The 19,502-nt window shown below is 38.0% G+C and overlaps 1 protein-coding gene across 3 annotated transcripts in view; it reads right to left on the bottom strand.

Moving 5' to 3' along the window:
- DDX50 (DExD-box helicase 50) overlaps positions 1-19,502 on the bottom strand; it is a 37,236-nt gene that overhangs the window by 2,915 nt on the left and 14,819 nt on the right. For 2 of the 3 annotated variants that reach the window (XM_013044317.2, XM_004769551.3), the window contains 7 exons: positions 17,632-17,781; positions 6,615-6,776; positions 6,039-6,158; positions 5,197-5,270; positions 4,812-4,971; positions 1,597-1,731; positions 412-456 (listed from right to left, as the gene is read on the bottom strand). In XM_013044317.2, the coding sequence (XP_012899771.1) occupies positions 412-456; positions 1,597-1,731; positions 4,812-4,971; positions 5,197-5,270; positions 6,039-6,158; positions 6,615-6,776; positions 17,632-17,781 (846 nt within the window). The remainder of the gene's footprint in view (positions 1-411; positions 457-1,596; positions 1,732-4,811; positions 4,972-5,196; positions 5,271-6,038; positions 6,159-6,614; positions 6,777-17,631; positions 17,782-19,502) is intronic. The other variant, XM_013044318.2, reaches the window with a different exon arrangement.

Below are 19,502 nucleotides of genomic sequence, written 5' to 3'. Positions count from 1 at the left end.
GCATGTTAACTATACTGGAATTTTTAAGTTTATTTAAGCATTAAGTAAAATATTGTTGTCTTTTTCTCCTAGTATAATATGGAAGTGAAAACCAAAGCTGAGTTTTGGGGGAAAAAAAAATACATATAGGAGAGTGGGAAAATGGATGGAAGTGACATGAAAACACGAAACAAACTGGCCATGAGCTGATCACTGTTGAAGCTGAGTGATGGGTACATGAATATTCATCACACAATTCTGTTTTTTATATCTGAAATTATTTGTAATAAATGTTTTAAATTATGATATAGACTGGACATATTACATTAAGGAATGTTAGTTGATTAAGACATCATAAGGATATTGTCACTTTTTAAAAATTCCTATTTTTTAGAGAAACCTACTCAATTTAACATAAAATTTTAAAAATACCTGTAACCTTTCTGATTCAGTTGTGGGAACGTCAAAGCAAACACCCTAAAAGCAAAATGAAAACATTTTTATTCAAATGCAGATGAGTTGATATTTACCGATACGCTAATACTTGGTGGTAATTTTATAGAAGCTAAAAAAGAAAATATAGGGCATGCCCCATAAATGTTTACAAGATTAAAACAGCTAACATATAATAATGCATGACAGAGTAGCTGCTTACTGTATTTTCTAAATCTGAAAAGTAAACACAGTATCTAACAGGAATCTACTACTACTACTACCAAGAATCTAGAGTGTTCTCTATAAAAGTTCTTGTTGACACTATAATGTTTAAAGTATAAATTCCTTGAAAAATTTAGTCCCGGAAAGTTTCTATTCTAAAGAGCTGCAGTGTTTATCAGATAAGAATGGTATAAAACAAGATGTTTCTTTTTTGGTCCTGGCTGCCAATAAATTGAAAGTTAATCTACTTCTCAACTATGGCAATTAGTTTGGCCTAAGTTTCTTGTTTTATTTTTCCCTCCCCTCCACATTTTTTTCTTCATGCATATATTTGTCTCATACTTGCCACAAAATGTTCTTGTAGTAATAGTAAACTTTGAGAGAAATGATTCTTTCTAATAAACAAACTCTAAGCTAGAATAAGCCTATGTAGTAAATTTAGAAGAATAAATATAATATCTTTTTTCAATCCATTAAAGAAACAGAGTCACTAAGATTAGAGATCTTGGCTATTTCAAAATGTATTAAAATACTAATTTATTTAATTATCCTCTTTAATAACCAAGAGCAGGCCACTTAAAAGTCAATACTGAGTATTCTCTGAGTAATAGAGCTGTTTAGCTATTGAAATCACAAGTTACTTAGTCATAGAATAAAACACCACACACAATCACACAATATGTCTCCAAGAGCAGAAACTTAGATAACTTGGTTATTACACAAATTAAGCCGGATGATCTACAGCTTTCTACCCAAAGGGGTAATTTATATAACTCCGCCAAATTTACAACAGGAAACAAACTATCACACAGAGAAAACTGCGCTATTCATTCTATTAGACTTAAAAAAAAAAAAGGAAGAAAGAAGGAAAGAAGAGACTCTTTAAACAAAGAATAAATGTCTTTAGAGACATTTACAGTAGCTGACTGAGAAGCTTTTGACTTGTCTAGAAAAACCTACCATATTTCCTTTTAGGAGGCACATTCTGGTAATTTGGGACACAGCATTACTACTCAGCTTTCTGTTAAGTTCTTTCCATGCACAGCTGATATCCTCTATTTCTTCTGGGCTTTCCAGAGTCATGGTGACAAATCCCTTAAGAAATAAAAGTCACATTATCTTTGGGAAAAAAGCAGCAGCAAGATGACAATGAAGTTCCAATTCTGCAGCCCTTCATGACTTCACTGTACATTTCTCATGAGCCATCAGTACAATGTGGCTGCCAAAAAAAAAAAAAGTAACTTTTCTTAAAGATTTTACTTAAGGGCGCCTGGGTGGCTCAGTGGGTTAAGCCGCTGCCTTCGGCTCAGGTCATGATCTCAGGGTCCTGGGATCGAGTCCCGCGTCCGGCTCTTTGCTCTGCAGGGAGCCTGCTTCCTCCTCTCTCTCTGCCTGCCTCTCTGCCTACTTGTGATCTCCGTCAAATAAATAAGTAAAATATTTTATAAATAAAAATAAAATAAAATGCCCAATAGTAATAAGCACCATACAGGAAAATAAAGCAGGGCAAGGGAATAGAGAGTAAAGGGAAAGGTAAGCTAGTTAGGGTCATCAGGAAAGACCTCTGTAACGTGGTGGTATTTGAAGAGACCTAAATAAAGTGAAGGAGGAAGCCGTGTGGTACAAAGAATGAACACCTGAAACAGTGCAAGTGCAAAGGTCTTGTGAGGAAGTAGATTTATATTCAAGTAACAAGTAGGTTAGGGTAGCCAAAACAAGCACAGGCAGAGTGATGAGATGAGATCAGAGAAGTACCAAGGGGATGACCCTGTAGGACCCTGTGGTAAAAGCTTTGGATTTTGGTTTGACTATAAAAGAAATTTCGAACCCACTAATAGAATTTTTAAGATATTTAATCAGAAGTTAGATGAACCATCTGCCAAAGAGGGATTCTTCTATTAGATAAGGGTTGGGAACAAATGATCTCTTAGGTACTTCTTGGGTCTAAAGGCTATCTTAGTATTTTCCTAAAAGGTATGGCGTAAATATTTTCTTATGAAGTATTTGGTGGTAGGGGCACCTGGGTGGCTCAGTTGGTTAAGCATCTGGCCTTGGCTCAGGTCATGATTTCAGAGTCCTGGCATAAAGCCCTGCATCAGGCTCCCTGCTAAGCAGGGCATCTGCTTCTCCCTCTGCCTCTCCCCATGGCTTGTATTTTCTCTCTTGCTCACTCTCGCTCAAATAAATAAATAAAATCTTAAAAAAAAAAAAAAAAAAGTAGGGGGGCCTTGGTGGCTCAGTGGGTTAAAGCCTCTGCCTTCCACTCAGGTCATGATCCCAGGGTCCTGGGATTGAGCCCTGCATTGGGCTCTCTGCTCAGCAGGGAGCCTGCTTCCCTCCCTCTCTCTGCCTGCCTCTCTGCCTACTTGTGATCTCTGTCTGTCAAATAAATAAATAAAATCTTTAAAAGAAAGAAAATATTAGGTGAGTAATTAGGGAAAGCGCACTTGCTCACTGCTAACGCATTACCTCACAAATTACTAATTACACAGAGTAAAAGATACCTTTACAATTGGAATATAACTTTCCATTATAAACAAGTGATCAAACTAAGCATTATTAGTACTAAAACAATCTGACATTATATACCTCCTGATGTTATACAGTATGAAGTACATTATCACCCATAGGGTACTCTGGCCAAAACTGTTTAACCTGAATATAAAATCAAGCTTTGACTTTACCTCCAGTTTACAAGGGAGGCTGAATAAAGGCAAAAGTTAAATGATGTATGAAGAAAAGAAAACCAGAAAAACCCAGATAAGAAACTCTAGACTCTGATCTAGACAACTAATCTATATTCTTCAAGAAATTAATTAATAAAAGTGATGGCAAACAGTTCCAGATTAAGAGAAACATAACACCAAATGTAGCATATGAACTTGAATTGATCCTGATTTTTTTTTTTTTGTAGATTTTATTTAAAGAGAGAGCGAGCAAGCACATGTACATGCACAAGTGCATGCATGGGGGTGGCGTACAGGGGGCTGGGGGCAGATGAAGAAAGACAGGCAGACTCCATGCTGAATGCACAGCCCAACATAGGGTTCAATCTCACAATCCTGAAGATCCAGGTGTTTTTTAAAGATACACAGTGTGAGGAGCACCCAGGTGGCTTAGTCTGTTAAGTGTCTGCCTGCGGCTCAGAGGTCATGATCTCAGGGTCCTGGGATTGACTCCCACACTGAGCTCCCAGCTCAGGAGGGAGTCTGTTTCTCCCTCTCCCAGTCCATGCTCTCTCTCTCTCTCATATAAATAAAATCTTTAATAAAAATAAAATAAATTTAAAAATAAAGATACACTGTGGGGGGAGGGCATCAAGGTGGCTCAGTAGGTTAAGGCATCTGACTCTTCGTTTTGGCTCAGGCCTCGGTCTTAGGGTTACGGGATGGAGCCCTGCATCAGGTTCTGCTCTGGGTATGGAGCCTGCTTGGGACTCTCTGTCTCCCTCTTTCTCTCAAAAAAAAAAAAAAGAAAAGAAAAAAGAAGATACATGTATGGAGAGGGGAAGGGAAGAGTTGGGACACATGAAGTCACTCCCAGCAAAATGACATTTGACTAAACTATTAACACTTGCCAGACGGAAAACATCAGCCACCCCTGAGGTACTCATTCATATTATACCAAATTGTCACATGCAAGTTTACCTGCCCGGACCTTTTTGTTCTCCTCTTTCACCAACTCTCCCTCCTTCTCTCAATCTCCGTCCCCACCCAGACATCAGAGCGCTTTCTTGCTGAGAGATCCTGCCATCCAGGGACTCTCCTCACTTACACCCTGATGAGTAGTAAATCTTTAAACTACTTGCAACTAATGGATCTGGTATGGTTTAACAACTGATACTAACTGACAAGGGGCTAGGTCAGATGGTGTCACACTATACACACACCCCACCCCACACTCATAGCCCCTCCACATATACAGGTAATCCTAACTTTGCATGGCACTGAATCGATGCTTTGATTTATGTTTATCTATGCACAGAATCTATGCTTTGATTTGTATGGTTCCATGTCAACTTATAAAATAAAGAATAGGGTCTTCTGTGTAAGTTTCAGTTAACACAGTACTGTGCAAAATGAAAGTCTCTTGTTCTTCTCTCCAGATAGATGGATTATCTATGGTTTTATTTTAATCTTTTCTCAACCATACATGATTTTCTCATAGATTTCTACCTTATCAGAGGTGATCAAAGATCGTGGTTCAAAACTTGATGCACCGGAGATGTGGGCTAATGCTGCAGCCAATGCATCCACTGCCCCTTTCTCTTCTATTAATCTCTGAGCTGATGGTCGGAAAAAATCAACAGCAGCATAAGAAACGGAAGCCAGAGACCTATGGTGTAAAAAGAGTAGATTTTCTTGGTCAAAACAAAGGTAAAAAACTAAATATAAGAGAATGAATGGGAAAAGAAAAGAGCAACGTTTTCGTACTTTAATATAACTTAAAGTCTGCTGGTAAAACTGGTGATTAAGTTTTCTGATATTTGAACTAGGAGAGCTTAAAGATGAATAGCCTAATACAAAAGAAAAACTTATTCAGCAAGGTCAGAAAGCATACCTGATGGCATCCATGCTTTTAGATTTAACTAAATCCATTGTAGAAGGTACACCTACACGTTTAAAAGTAATTCCCTGAAAATGAAAGAATTACATTAAAGAAAAATGGAAGTCTTTACAATTAATTCCTAAATTCATATAGTTTGTTGAATTTCCATTTCTTGGACTTAAAGATTTCAAGCCCCAGTAGATCAAAAGACCTGCTTTTTCTAATAAATCATCAATTACAAATTCTAGGAAGAGAAAAAAAAATTTAATTGCCCTTAGTTACAGTCATGAAATCTCACAGCAAAATAAAGCTGATTCCAAAAAAGGTAAAAAGATACTGATCACGTCTATCAACTTTTTTTATTACCCTATCTCATTTTACAAAGTAGATGAAATAGCATTTAAAAACACACATCATGAAAATAGGGGAAAATGTCAAATACCACACACACACAAAAAATACAGGCCACAAAAATGTATACAATTTCTTACAGAAACCAGCCATTTTTACCTTAACTCAATATCATCTTAAAAAATACACCAAGACTATGGCAGTCACCCCTTTACAATACTGGACTATGAGATACTGAAATCACAATGCACTTCTGATTTTAGAATCAAGGGAGAAATTCAAGGGAAAAATGAGAAAGTCAGCTCTTCTGTCTTCACAATAAAAGCTGTATCAAAACAAAGTCTTGCAGCTCATATAAATTTAGCTCTCCACATGCTTCACATCCAAATGCAGCTTAAACTGAGAAAAGTTATAAGCATCTATTTGTGAGAACAAATATAAAAAAAGCTCTTTTCTAAGGCACCATTTAGATAATAAGCCTGAAATAATTTAACTCTACTTACTGCTTTTTGTTCCACATATCTTAGTTGACCTCTTTCTCTGGGTTGATAAAAACATATGCAAATCCCTGTCCGGCCAGCTCTACCTGTGCGTCCAGAACGATGAATATAGGACTCAACATCCTGAAAATAAAAGAAGCAATACTGTTTTAAAATCTGGCCAAAAAAAAAAAAAAAATATCTGGCCAGTACCGTCATTCCAACAACGAAATAACACTAACAATAACAAAACTGCTACTACCAATGATAACATTTTTATTTCAAACCTACTGCTCTTTCAACACCCTTTTATGCTGAATATTTAGATGAAACAGGATTTAAAATATTTATCCACTGCATCCCAAGGCTCTTCACATGACAACTTTTTATAATCCCTTTGCATGATTCCATGCTTCAAATCCAAAGAAAAGCTAACATCTGCTAAGACATCAGATTCTGACCAATTTAATACGGCATTATAAAAAATGGTTAACAGCAAGAACAGATAACATCTTTTTCATATTCCAAACGTATCTTTATAAATAAAATGGCAATTTACATGCTGTTCTTATAGTCTCTGAATAAAATCTCATTTCTTACCTGGGGAGGAGAACTTTGAATCACCAGGTCAACCTCAGGAATGTCCAAACCACGGGCAGCCACGTTGGTTGCCACCAAAACTTTAAAACTACCTTCTCTGAAGCCTTTCAGTGTAATTTCTCTTTGTGACTGTGCAATGTCCCCATGTAAGCACTGGGCATTCTATTTGAAAAAAGGGGAAAAGTTAAGTGTACAGCTCACACTTGCAATTGAGTGCACCTTAACACCACAGAGCCTGTGCTCCTTCTTGTTTTTCAATCTTTTTTCTTAAGTAATCTCTGCACCCAACATGGGGCTCAAACTCATGACCCCAAGATCAAGAATCAGATGCTCCACTGACTGAGTCAGCCAGGTGCCCCAATGTTCTTATTTTCTGATAATTATAGTAATGCATACTTATCGTCCAAAAAGACCAAACATTATAGAAAATATTTAGCATGGGCGCCCGCATGGCTCAGTCGGTTAAGCATCTGCCTTCGGCTCAGGTCATGATCTCGGGGTCTTGGGATGGAGCCCCGTGTCAGGCTCTGCTCAGCAAGTACTCTGCTTCTCCCTCTCCCTCTGCTGCTGTCCCTGCTTGTGCATGCGTGCTCTCTCTGTCAAATAATGTCTTAAAAAAAAAATTTAACATAAAATGTAAAAGCTTTCCTTAATATCAGCCTCCTAATAATTCACTAACAGTTTGGGGAATATTTCTCCAGATAGATTTTTTTTAAAACACACAAACAGGGGCTCCTGGGTGGCTCAGTGGGTTAAGCAAGCGTCTGCCTTTGGCTCAGGCCATGATCCCAGGATCCTGGGATAGAGGCTCATGTGGGGCTCCCTGCTCAGCAGGGAACCTGCTTCTCCCTCTCCCTCTGTTTATGCTCTTTCTCTTTCAAATAAGTAAATAAATCTTTAAAAACACATACACACACATACACACATAACCCACTTGTAACAGCATACACTTTTATGTATTTACTTAGAAAACGGGATCACACTACATAATGTTTTGAAACCTGCTTTACAAATTATCTTAGCCATTTTCCACATCTATAAATATAACCCTACTTCATTTTTTCAAAACTATATGATTTCATCATATGATATAGTACCATTTATTTTAGCAATATCTTATTATGACCATTTGGGTCATATCCAAGTTTTCACCTTTAGAAACAATACTACAATGAACAACATCGCACTGATATCCCTGGACCTCCTTCCCGTCCCCGGTATATGTGTATTTTAGTAGGACACATATCTAGAAGGTGAATTTCTAGATAAAAAATTATGGACATTTAACATTTTAATAGCTATTGCAAAACCGTGTTGTAAGAAGAGGTTCTGGGAGTGGGAGCGCCTGGCTGGCTCACTGGGAAGAGCATGCAACTCTCAATCGCAGGGCTCTCGAACCCCACGTTAAGTGTAGAGATTACTTAAATAAATACATACATAAACTTAAGGGAAAAAAAAGTTGTGCCCATTTACTCTAACATTTATGAGTCTTTGGTTTATCATACCCTACCTACCCTCTATATTATGAATTGTTATAATTTTTGTGAATCTAATAGGCAAAAATGATTTGCTAATGTTTTAATTTACATTTCCATAATATTTAATAACACTGAACCGATTTTTAAACAATTTATATATTATCTTCTACTTGTATTGCAAATAATTTTTCTATTACAAACAAGTTTCCTAGCATGCTAGCTGCTATTAAAATTTAAAAGTTCAGGGGTGCTTGGGTGGTGCAGCTGGTTGAGCAGCTGACTCTTGGTTTCCACTAAGGTTGTGATCTCAGGGTCCTGGGATCGAACCCCATGTCAGGCTCTGTGCTTGGTGCAGACTCTGCTTGACACTCTTCCTCCCTCTCACTCTGCCTCTTCCTCTGTTTGCTCTCTCTAAAATAAATAAAATTCCTAAAAAAAATTTTTTTAATGTTTCAAAGGGTTCATAACAATGATTTAACCCTAACCATATCTAAAGCTTAGTAACTAAGCCTAATGTATTCATGAGTGAATTCACCAGGTACTTGCTATGCACCAGATTCTCGAACAATCACAAAGAAACAGCCCTAGGACAGACAAGTTGACAGGCATTTTCAATACAGTATGATATGTACGATAAGCAGGTACAGGGCACTACTAGAATATTTGAGAGAGAAACCCAACTTAAGGGGCACCTGGGTGGCTCAGTGGGTTAAGCCGCTGCCTTCGGATCAGGTCATGATCTCAGGGTCCTGGGATCGAGCTCCGTATCTGGCTCTCTGCTTGGCAGGGGGCCTGCCTCCCCCTCTCTCTCTGCCTGCCTCTCTGCCTACTTGTGATCTCTCTCTCTGTCAAATAAATAAATAATAATAAAATCTTTTAAAAAAAAGAAACCTAACTTAATTCTGTTTAAGGGGAAGGCAGCACTGAAGGTAAGACCGGACAGATCATAAGGAACTAGTAGGCAGAAGGATGAGCTGGAGGCTAGGGAGTTTTGGGCAGAAAAAAATTCATACATAAACACTGTGTCTGGGAACTACAAATATACAAGTATTGCTGAACCACAGTGTGAAAGGGGAAAGTGATAAGAGATGAGGTTGAAAAGGAATATGATTGGGACGCCTGGGTGGCTCAGTTGGTTGGACGACTGCCTTCAGCTCGGGTCATGATCCTGGAGTCCCGGGATCGAGTCCCGCATCGGACTCCCAGCTCCATGGGGAGTCTGCTTCTCTCTCTGACCTTCTCCTCGTTCATGCTCTCTCTCACTGTCTCTCTCTCAAGTAAATAAATAAAATCTTTAAAAAAAAAAAAGAAAAGGAATATGATTTTATCCTGTGGACAACACGAAACAACTGAATGATTGGAAGCAGGAGAGTATCCTGAACATACTTGCATCACTGAAGGAATACTCTGATTATAATGTAAAGACTGTATTAGGAAAGGGCAAGGCAAAAGCTAGGGAGACCCAGGTAGCAGGCTGTTGCAGAAATCCAAAAGAGGTATCAGTGGCCTCGCCAAGGCAGTGGCAATGACCATCTACCCATTCAATAAATATTTAGTGATCTACAACATGCTGAGCACTAAGGATAAAATGGCAAACAAAAAACGAGACTGCCCCCTGCCCATCCTCTTTATACTTTGGCAGGGGAGATGGAAATTAATCAAATAATGAGGCATGCAAACAAATTTAGCCAACAAGTTTAAACAATGTTGCACCAATCTAAGCAAAGAGCATTTATCTTTTTTTTTTTTTTTTTTTTTTTTTTTTTTGTAGAGAGAGGGAAAAGTGGGGAGGCAGAGGGAGGGGGAGAGAATCCCAAACAGGCTCCACATGGAGCCAAAACAGGGTTTGATCTCACAACCCTGAGATGATGACCTGAGCTGAAATCAAGAGTTAGATGCTCAGGGGCGCCTGGGTGGCTCAGCTGGTTAAGCCTCTGCCTTCAGCTCAGGTCATGATCCCAGGGTCCTAGAAGGATCAAGCCCCTGGGATCAAGGGGATCAAGCCCCACATCAGGCTCCCTGCTCAACAGAGAGCCTGATTTTCCCTCTCTCTCTGCCTGCTGCTCTGCCTACTTGTGCGCGCTCACTCTCTCTCTCTGTCAAATAAATAAATAAAATCTTAAAAAAAAAAAAAAAGTCAGATGCTCAATAGACTGAGCCACCCAGGTACTCCAAGGCAAAGAACATTTGTAAGAGAACAATCTGACCTATTTTGGGGCAAGGAAGAATTCCTTGTAAGTGGTACTCTGGACTTCTATCTGAAAGATGAGTAGGAGTTGCTAGGCAAGGAAGACTGTAAGTTTAAGAGCCCTGGGATGACAGGAAACATGGCAAGTATGGAGAGCGTGCAGAATGAGGAGAAGGTACAATAAGACGAAGCTGGAAAGTAAGTAGGGGCTAGGCCATAAAAGAATTCAAGAACTATTGGTAGATGAAATCGGGGGGGCCTGGTAAGGGGAGGAGAAATGAAATATAAAGGAAAGAAATATTACACATGACTTCCAGAGTTCAAGCTTCTGAAATAGTAGTAAGAAAGAAATGGACCATTTTAAGGGCACCTGGGTGGCTCAGTCAGTTAGGCGTCTCTTTGTTTCAGCTCAGGTCTTGATCTCATGGGTCACGGGGAGCTTGCTTGAAGAGTCTTTGCCTCTGCCCCTACCCTTACTCTCACTTGTACTTGCTTTCTCTAAAATAAATAAATCTTACCAAAAAAAAGGAAAGAAACCATTTTAAATCATGGGAGACAGAATCCAAAAATACTTCGTAATTAACTGAACAGATGCTCAATAGACTGAGCCACCCAGGTACTCCAAGGCAAAGAACATTTGTAGGAGAACAATCTGACCTATTTTGGGGCAAGGAAGAAAAGTCAAGAGTGATGTGTAGATTTCTGACTTAGTCTATGGCTAGATATACCATTTAAGAATAGGGAATATTGGAGACAGAGTGGGTATAAGAAAATAGAAAAGAGGGCGCCTGGGTGGCTCAGTGGGTTAAGCCGCTGCCTTCGGCTCAGGTCATGATCTCAGGGTCCTGGGATCAAGGCCCGCATCGGGCTCTCTGCTCAGCAGGGAGCCTGCTTTCCTCTCTCTCTCTCTACCTGCCTCTCTCTCTACTTGTGATCTCTCTCTGTCAAATAAATAAATAAAATCTTAAAAAAAAAAAAAAATTATTAAAAAAAAAAAAAAAAAAAAAAAGAAAATAGAAAAGAATAAATTCAATTTTAGGTGCCCAGTAATGGGTTGGGGTGTCTGTGGCCAGTAAGATAAACACAGGTCTAGATTCTGGAGACAGAGCTAACCTGAAGAAAGATTTAGAGATTATCAGCACATGCACAGGAGCCATAGGAGGGATTAGTTATACCCATCTATATATGTAGCTATACTTCTTTATTTCTATACTTACTGTCTGCTTGCTATAAGAAATGCATTGTGTTAATTTAAATAAATGATTTCACTTAAGCCTTAAAAGTGGAAAAAGCTTATTATTAATTTTATTTATTTATTTATTTATTTTGAGAGAGGGCGTGCGCACAGCGTGCACATGCGCATGTGAGCAGAGTGGGGAGGGACAGAGACAGAATCCCAAATGGGGATTCTGTGGAGCCTGACGGGGAGGTCTTGATCCCACCACCGAGATCATGACCTGAGCTGAAATCAAGAACCAGATACTTCAGTGATTGAGCCACCCAGGTCCCCCATTGATATCACTCTTTAAAAGGGAAACATGGGCAAAGAAACATAAAGTGACTTGCTCAAGGTTACATAGCTAGTAAGTAATATAACTAGGATTTAAACCCTAATATGTCTGACTCCGAAGTCTGTGATATTAGTCACTATGCTCAGGAAGAATACATAGTGAGAAGATGCAAGGCCTGGTAAGGGGAGGAGATCTGTAGGAATGCCAATACTGGAAGTACGTACAAGAATACAAAAAGACCTAAACAAAACTTAGAAATGTTAGCTGGAGAGGGAAGAAAACCTCTGTGATATCGCAGAACCCAACGTAAGAGAAATTTTCAAGAAAGGAACACTGCCTTACTGCGGTTTTTAAGTCATAAAAAAAAAAAACAAAACAAAACAAAAAAAACTTTAAAATAAATTGGATGGTTTTCCATTGTGAAATTTTCAAATTCACTTTTTAAATTTTTTAAATTAAATTCAATGAATTAACTTATAATGTATTACTAGATTCAGAGGTATTGTTCAGTGATTCATCAGTCTTGTACAATACCCTGGGCTCATTATTACATCACATGCCCTTCCCAATGTCCATCATCCAGTTACCCCATCCCCCTAGCCCCTTCAAATTTACTTTTTAAAAATTTGATACAACACTGAATTTCTCACTTGATAACTAGTCCTAAGAAGTGACATAATACATTTATAATACCGGTGACGGTTTCCAGATCTCCAACTTATGAGTAAATCATTTTCCAAAAGTTTGTGGGCATGCATGTGTGGGTGTGTGTATGTATGCATGTGACTGTTCAGCATTAAGAAAGCATTGTTCTGGTAAAAACTGACTTTAAGAAAAAAAATCAAAAATTAAAAAAAAAGAAACCACTAAAGTTCTTCCCTTAGTCCCTAAAATCCTGTATCCCCTATAATGATATATTACTACTTTTTACCTAAATAGTAAACCAGCAGAAGAGAAACTGCATTGCTCTCAACCATAGAAGCTCATTAGTAAGAAGGGAATTCTCAGCCAGCCTTTGCAGCAAGGCAGGTCCTCCCTACGGGACAAAACAATAACTTCTGCAACACTACTGCTGCTCAGTGTTCTAAAGAAGTATAAAAGGAAAAAAAGTAAATCAACTACCCTCGATCACTTTCACTATTTACCAGTGGTCGTCCATGTATACCATATATAAAGCTAAAACTAGACAATTAGTTAAAATGATACTGGGGAAGATATTAACAGCATAGTCTTTGAATCTCCAGTTCCCACATAAAAACAAGCAGGGCAATTAGGACAACAAACTTAAAAATCCACAGACATATAGGACAAAAGTAAGAAACAAGTATTTTCATAAGATTTCCAAAACACGAACAGGTAGAGACAAGACTTATATATATGGGGCAAGGGGGAGATCTGCTGGTCCTAAGAACAGATACTCCCTAGAAAGCACAATGGACCAATTTAAGGATAGCAGCTGAAAGCAGAAAAGATTTTGTACACTGAAGGGCGATTATAAGGAACCAGAAGTAAGGTCTAAAAGAGGCTGGAGCAGCCTGGACCCTTTATGAACTTTCAAAATTTACACGCCAATGCTTCCTTGCCAGGACAAAGGTCCATAATAAGGAGAAAGGGTTGGATCTGGGATCCAAATTGAGGAAGCCAGGGATCACAGAAGCAAAGGAAGAGAAGATCGAGATAAAAGTGAGGGAAAAGACAGCCAGAGCTCAGAAAGTGGGAGATTTTTTTTTTTTAACAGCTTTATATTGAGATATAATTTACATACCAAACAGTAACAGAAGCAGCAGCTCTAGAGCTATGAAGCTTGAAAACTATTCTGCCATGCCTGCCCATTTAAAGCTCATAGAGTCAGTAGAGCACACAACACTCCATCTTAGGGTTGTGAGGTGGAGCCCTACACTGGGTGTAGAGATTACAATACAAAATCTTAAAAAAAAAAAAAAAAAAAAAAAAAAATTAATTTCACCTAAAAATGAGCAACAGTAAAGAATAAATTTCTTAAAAAAAAGAATAAAGTTCTTAACACCAAAATAAATAAATAAATAAATAAACCCAAAACCAATTAAAAAATGGGCAGAAGACATGAACAGACATTCTTCCAAAGACATTACAGACGGTCAACAGACACATAAAAAGATGCTGAATATCACTCACCACCAGGGAAATGCAAACCAAAACTACAATGAAATATCACCTTACACTGTCAGAATATCTAAAATCAAAAACACAAGAAACATCAGGTGCTGGCAAGGATGTAGACAAAAGGGAACTATTGCGCACTATTGGTAGGAATGCAAACTGGTGCAGCCATTGTGGAAAACAGTATGGAGGTTCTTTGAAAAGTTAAAAATAAAGTCTACCTAAGCTACGCTAAGATCCAGAAACTGCACTACTGGATATTTACCCCAAAATACAAAACACTGTATTCAAAGGGATACACCCTATGTTTATTACAGCATTATTTACAACAGCCAAACTATGGAAGCAGCTCAAGTGTCCACTGACAGAGGAATGGATATTATCCAGCCATAAAAAAAGAATGGATGGACTCTTGCCATTTGCAACACGGATGAATATTATACATACAATGAATATTATCCAGCCATACAATGAATATTATCCAGCCATAAAAAAAGAATGGATGGACTCTTGCCATTTGCAACACGGATGGAGTGAGAGAGTATGATGCTAAGCAAAATGAGTCAGGGAAGGCAAATACCATATGATTTTACTCCTATGTGGAATTTAAGAAACAAAACAAACGAACAAAGGAGAAAAAAGGGAGAAAGATAAACCAAGAAAGAGACTCTTAACTATAGAGAATAAACGTCTCGTTACTAGAGGGGAGCAGAACTGGAGGAGAGCTGAAATAGATGATGTGGATTAAAGATGCTCATCATCATGAGCCCTAACTAATGTACAGAACTGGTGAATCACTACACTGGACACCTGGAAATAATTTAACACTGTATGTTAACTATACTGGAATTAAAATTAAAAATGTAATTTAAAAAAAGACAGCTGAATCCCACAAAAAGTAACCAGGAGAGGGGAAAAAGAATAAGCGAGTAATATCCCCACAAATCATGAAAGAGCTCTAGAAAGGCACCCCCATAAAACAAATGGAAAGTATAGCATATTTCTGAATAAGCTGAGAGAAATTTTTAAATGATGTAAGAAAGAACAAGAAAAATCAAAATGAGAAAAACAAAAAAATGACATGAAATGACTCAACAAAGAAACAGAAATAAAGACTTCACAAACGAAGACTTTACTGGAAGGAATACAAGACTGAGCAAACATAAGAGCTAATGCCTTAAAAATAGGAAATCCTGGGGCACCTAGGTGGCTCAGTGGGTTAAAGCCTCTGCTTTCGGCTCAGGTCATGATCCCAGCGTCCTGGGATAGAGCCCCACATTGGGCTCTCTGCTCAGCAGGGAGACTGCTTCCTCCTCTCTCCCTCTGCCTGCCTGTCTGCCTACTTGAGATCTCTGTCTGTCAAATAAATAAAATCTTTAAAAAAAAAAAAAAAAAAAAGGAAATCCTGAAAAAGTGAAATAGAGATGAAAAGGATTTGAGGTCAAGTGACAAAGAGGGAAAAAAAAGAAACCAACATCCATAAAGAGTCCCTAAAGGGAGAAAAAAAAAGCAATCAGACAAACCAAACACCAAAAAAATTGTAATTCAAGAAAATTCTGCTGAAATATTAAATATATTTGATGCTATAGTGTGCCCACAAAACATAACCAAGAACAATACCAAATACATTCTTTTAGTACAAAATACATTCTAATAACACTACTGATTAAAGATTTATGTATTCTAGAGAAAGAGAGTACCTGTGCGAGTGTGGGGAAGGGCAGAGGAAGAGAATTTTCAAGCAGACTTCCCACTGAGTGCAGAGCCTGATGTGGGGCTCAATCTCACAACCCATAAGATCAAAACCTGATACAAAACCAAGAGCTGGACGCCTAACCTGTGCCACCCAGGAATCCCTGATTTTTAAAGATTTTTAAATTTTGCCCTAAGGCAAAATCTTATAAGGAGAAAAAAAATCAGACTGGAATTAGGTTTTTTCCAGCATGCTTCACTCCCCAGAACAATGGCAAAACATATTCTAGATACTGAAGAAAGAAAATATGAACCAAGAATTTTAATATGCAGCCAAATGGTTTCCAGGTATAAATTTATAAACATGCTATTATCAAAAGGCAGTATTATTTCCATAAGCCCTTCTTCAGGAATCTACTAGATAATAAGTCACAGACAACAAAAATGATTGGACAGACACTGACATAAGAACTGACAGCCTTACTATCAGTGGATGTTAATATCACAAAAAGAGAAAGAACTACACATTATTACTCCTATAACATAGTTTTGCCCTAATTAAACAAACAAACCTGAATTTTCAGAAAATACAGAAGACAGAGGTACATGTTAAATGACTGCACAAGGAAGCAATACTCTAGATTATGGAAACTTGGTTTCTTAAACAACAAAAAAAGCTGTAAGAAAAAAACAGATGATGAGAGCCTGGGTGGCTCAGTGGGTTGGGCCTCCGCCCTCAACTCAGGTCATGATCTTGGGGTCCTAGTATTGGGTCCCACATCGGGCTCCCTGCTTCCCCCTCTCTCTCTGCCTGCCTCTCTGCATACTTATGATCTCTGTCAAATAAATAAATAAAATCTTTAAAAAAAAATAGATGAGAAAGGAAGCCATATATTAAAGAGATTTAATGAAGTCACACAATTTATAAATATTTGGATCCAGATTCAAGACAAAAACTCTAAAAGAAAAAAACAAAGCAATCATGAGGTAACTGACAATCTGAACACTACCTGACATTTGGAGATACTAATTACTGTTAATTTTAAATGTTAATTTTAAACAGTATTGCGTTAAAAAAAACAAACAAGCAGTTCTTTTCTTTTAGAGACACATACCCAAATATTTAGGGATGTAATAATATGTTATCTATGGTTTGCATCAAAATAATTCAGGAGCAGGAAGTCAGTGGGCAGTGGATAAAATAAGGTAATTGTTGCAGCTGGAGAATGAATATGCAAGGTTCATTAGACTGTCAACTTTTGTGTATGTTTAAAATTTTCTACTATAAAAAGTTAAAAGAAGAGGTGCCTGGGTGGCTCAGTCATTAGGCATCTGCCTTTGGCTCAGGTATGATCTCAGGAACCTGGGATCAAGCCTCAGCCGAAGCCAGCCTCTCCCTCTCCAATTCCCCCTGCTTGTGTTCCCTCTCTTGCTGTCTGTCAAATAAATAAATAAAATATTAAAAAAAAAAAAGTTAAAAGAAAAGACATGGACTTAGTATTCTGATCCATTCATTCAATAAATATTTGTGAATATTACCCCCTCTTACACATAGAAACTCATTTTGTTTCAACCTTTGTGTTTTCAAGATCTCATTATGCAAAATCTTAAAAAAGCCTTCTCATGAAAACGAGCAAGACTTCCATTCTGACTTAAAGACCATGACAGGCTGGCTATAACTTCCTTCTGAAGTAGACTCAATTCTAAAAATGACAATCTTGGGGTGCTGGGTGGCTCAGTCAGTTAAGTGACTCTTGAATTTGGCTCAGGTCATGATCTCAGGATTGTGAGATCAAGCCCCTTTCAGGGCTTCACGCTGGGCATAGAGTGTGCTTGGGATTCTCTTTCTCCCTCTCCCTCTCTGCCCCCACACCCATGTTCTCTCCCCACCGCCCATCTCTCTCTCCAAGAAAAAAAAAGACTACCAAAACTAGTCCACAAAGGACAGTATTTTTGTTCAAACAATCATCCTATAAACTCAATTAGAGAAAGCATGATAAAATACTTACCTGTTTTATATGTGGATTCATGGCCATTTCAGTTACATTCTTTTTGGTCTCACAGAAAATAATAGCCCTCCCTTCAGACCCACTGTAGACTTGAAGGACATCTCCAATAACTGCTGGCCTTTGAGACCAATGGCACTGGATAGCCAAATGCTTTGAGGAAAGAAAATATCAAGTATCTGTTTCATAAAAATTAGTGAAAAAAGACTTATTTTGTAAGTATTTTTTCTATCTGTTCAAGAATTGGCCTTTTTGGCATAGAGTAATTCAATTCTCCTCAACCCCAACTTAAAAACAATATACAAATGGCCATCAATAAGTGAAAGGATAAACAAACTGTTGTATATTAATATAATGTAATACTATTCAATAATTAAAAGGAACTAAAAAAAGAGAAAACAATCAACTATTGATATATGCAACAATACGGATTAATGTCAAAACATATGCTAGGTAAATGAAGCCTTACAGGAAGAGAATACACACAGGATTCCATTTATATCAAGTTCTAGGTGGGTTGCCTGGGTGGCTCAGTGGGTTAAGCCTCTGCCTTCAGCTCAGGTCATGATCTCAGGGTTCTGGGATCAAGCCCCGCATCGGGCTCTCTGCTCAGCGGGGAGCCTGCTTCCCCCCTGCCCCACCAGTGATCTCTGTCTGTCAAATAAATAAATAAAGTCTTTAGTTAAAAAAAAGTTCTAGAATAGGCAAAACTAATCTACCGCAGAAAAAACTCGGAACAAGGTCACTTGGGTGGCTCAGTCAGATAAGCAGCTGACTCTTGATCTCAGCTCTGGTCTCAATCTCAGGGTCATGAGTTTAAGCCCCAGGTTTTTAAGTAGGCTCCACACCCACTTAAAAAAAAAAAGAAGAGAAAAAAAAAGTCAGAACAGTGGCTATCCCTGGATGGGGGACTTGACTGAGCAGGGGCATGAGGGAAATTTCTGGGATGATGGTAAGGGGTTTGGGTAATACATGTGTCATGAATCTGTCAAAACTAAAGCAAGTGCACTTAAAATTCTGGAGTTTTTTGTATCTAAATCTTGTATTTTAAAAACTATAAATATTATGTGAACCTCAAAAATATACAAATTAAAAGAAGCCAAACATAAAAAGGTCACATATTATAGGATTACATTTATATGAAGTAACCAAAATAGTTAAGTCCCTAGGGACAGAAAGCAGACTGGTGATGCCAGGGGCTAGGAAAAAGGGAGAATGGAAGAACTAACTGCTTCATGGATACGGGGTTTCCTTTTGGGGTGATGAAGTGTTCTGGAAGTGGAAAGAAGCTATGGTTGCACAATATCATGCACGTACAGACACTCAACTGTACATATTATACAGTTTATGTTAATTTTGCCTTAAAAAATCTGTAAATATTGAGCTCTAGTTAACAATATGCAAGCTAAAGTACTTATGAGGAACTATGCTCATTTCTGCAATATGAAAGAAATTAAAAAAAAGATGGATATAAGGATAAGTAGCTAAATGATAAAACAAATATAGTAAAATACTAATGGTAGAGCTAACTGATGGTTATATGAGTGTTCACTGTAAAAATCTGATTTTGGACACCTGGGTTGCTTAGTCGGTTAAGCATCTGTCCTCAGCTCACGTCATGATCCCAGAGTCCTGAGACTGAATCCCACATCGGACTCCCTACTCTTCCCTCTGCCTGCTGCTCCCCAACTCCTTAGATTCTTTGTCTCTGACAAATAACAAAATAAAATCTTTAAAAAATAATAAAATAAAATAAAAATTAAAAAATTTTAAAAATAATAAAATCTTTCAAACAATGTTGGGGAGAAAGATCGGGCTTTAAAGAGGGCACTTGATATAATGAGCGCTGGGTATGATATGCAACTCCTGAATCT

This window comes from Mustela putorius, unplaced genomic scaffold (genome assembly GCF_011764305.1).
Source record: "Mustela putorius furo isolate JIRA1106 unplaced genomic scaffold, ASM1176430v1.1 tig00000698_pilon_pilon_pilon, whole genome shotgun sequence".
In the NCBI taxonomy this organism is placed as follows: Eukaryota; Metazoa; Chordata; class Mammalia; order Carnivora; family Mustelidae; genus Mustela; species Mustela putorius.
The sequence above is the reverse complement of the archived record's forward strand: the minus strand, read 5'-3'. Positions and strand labels throughout refer to the sequence as shown.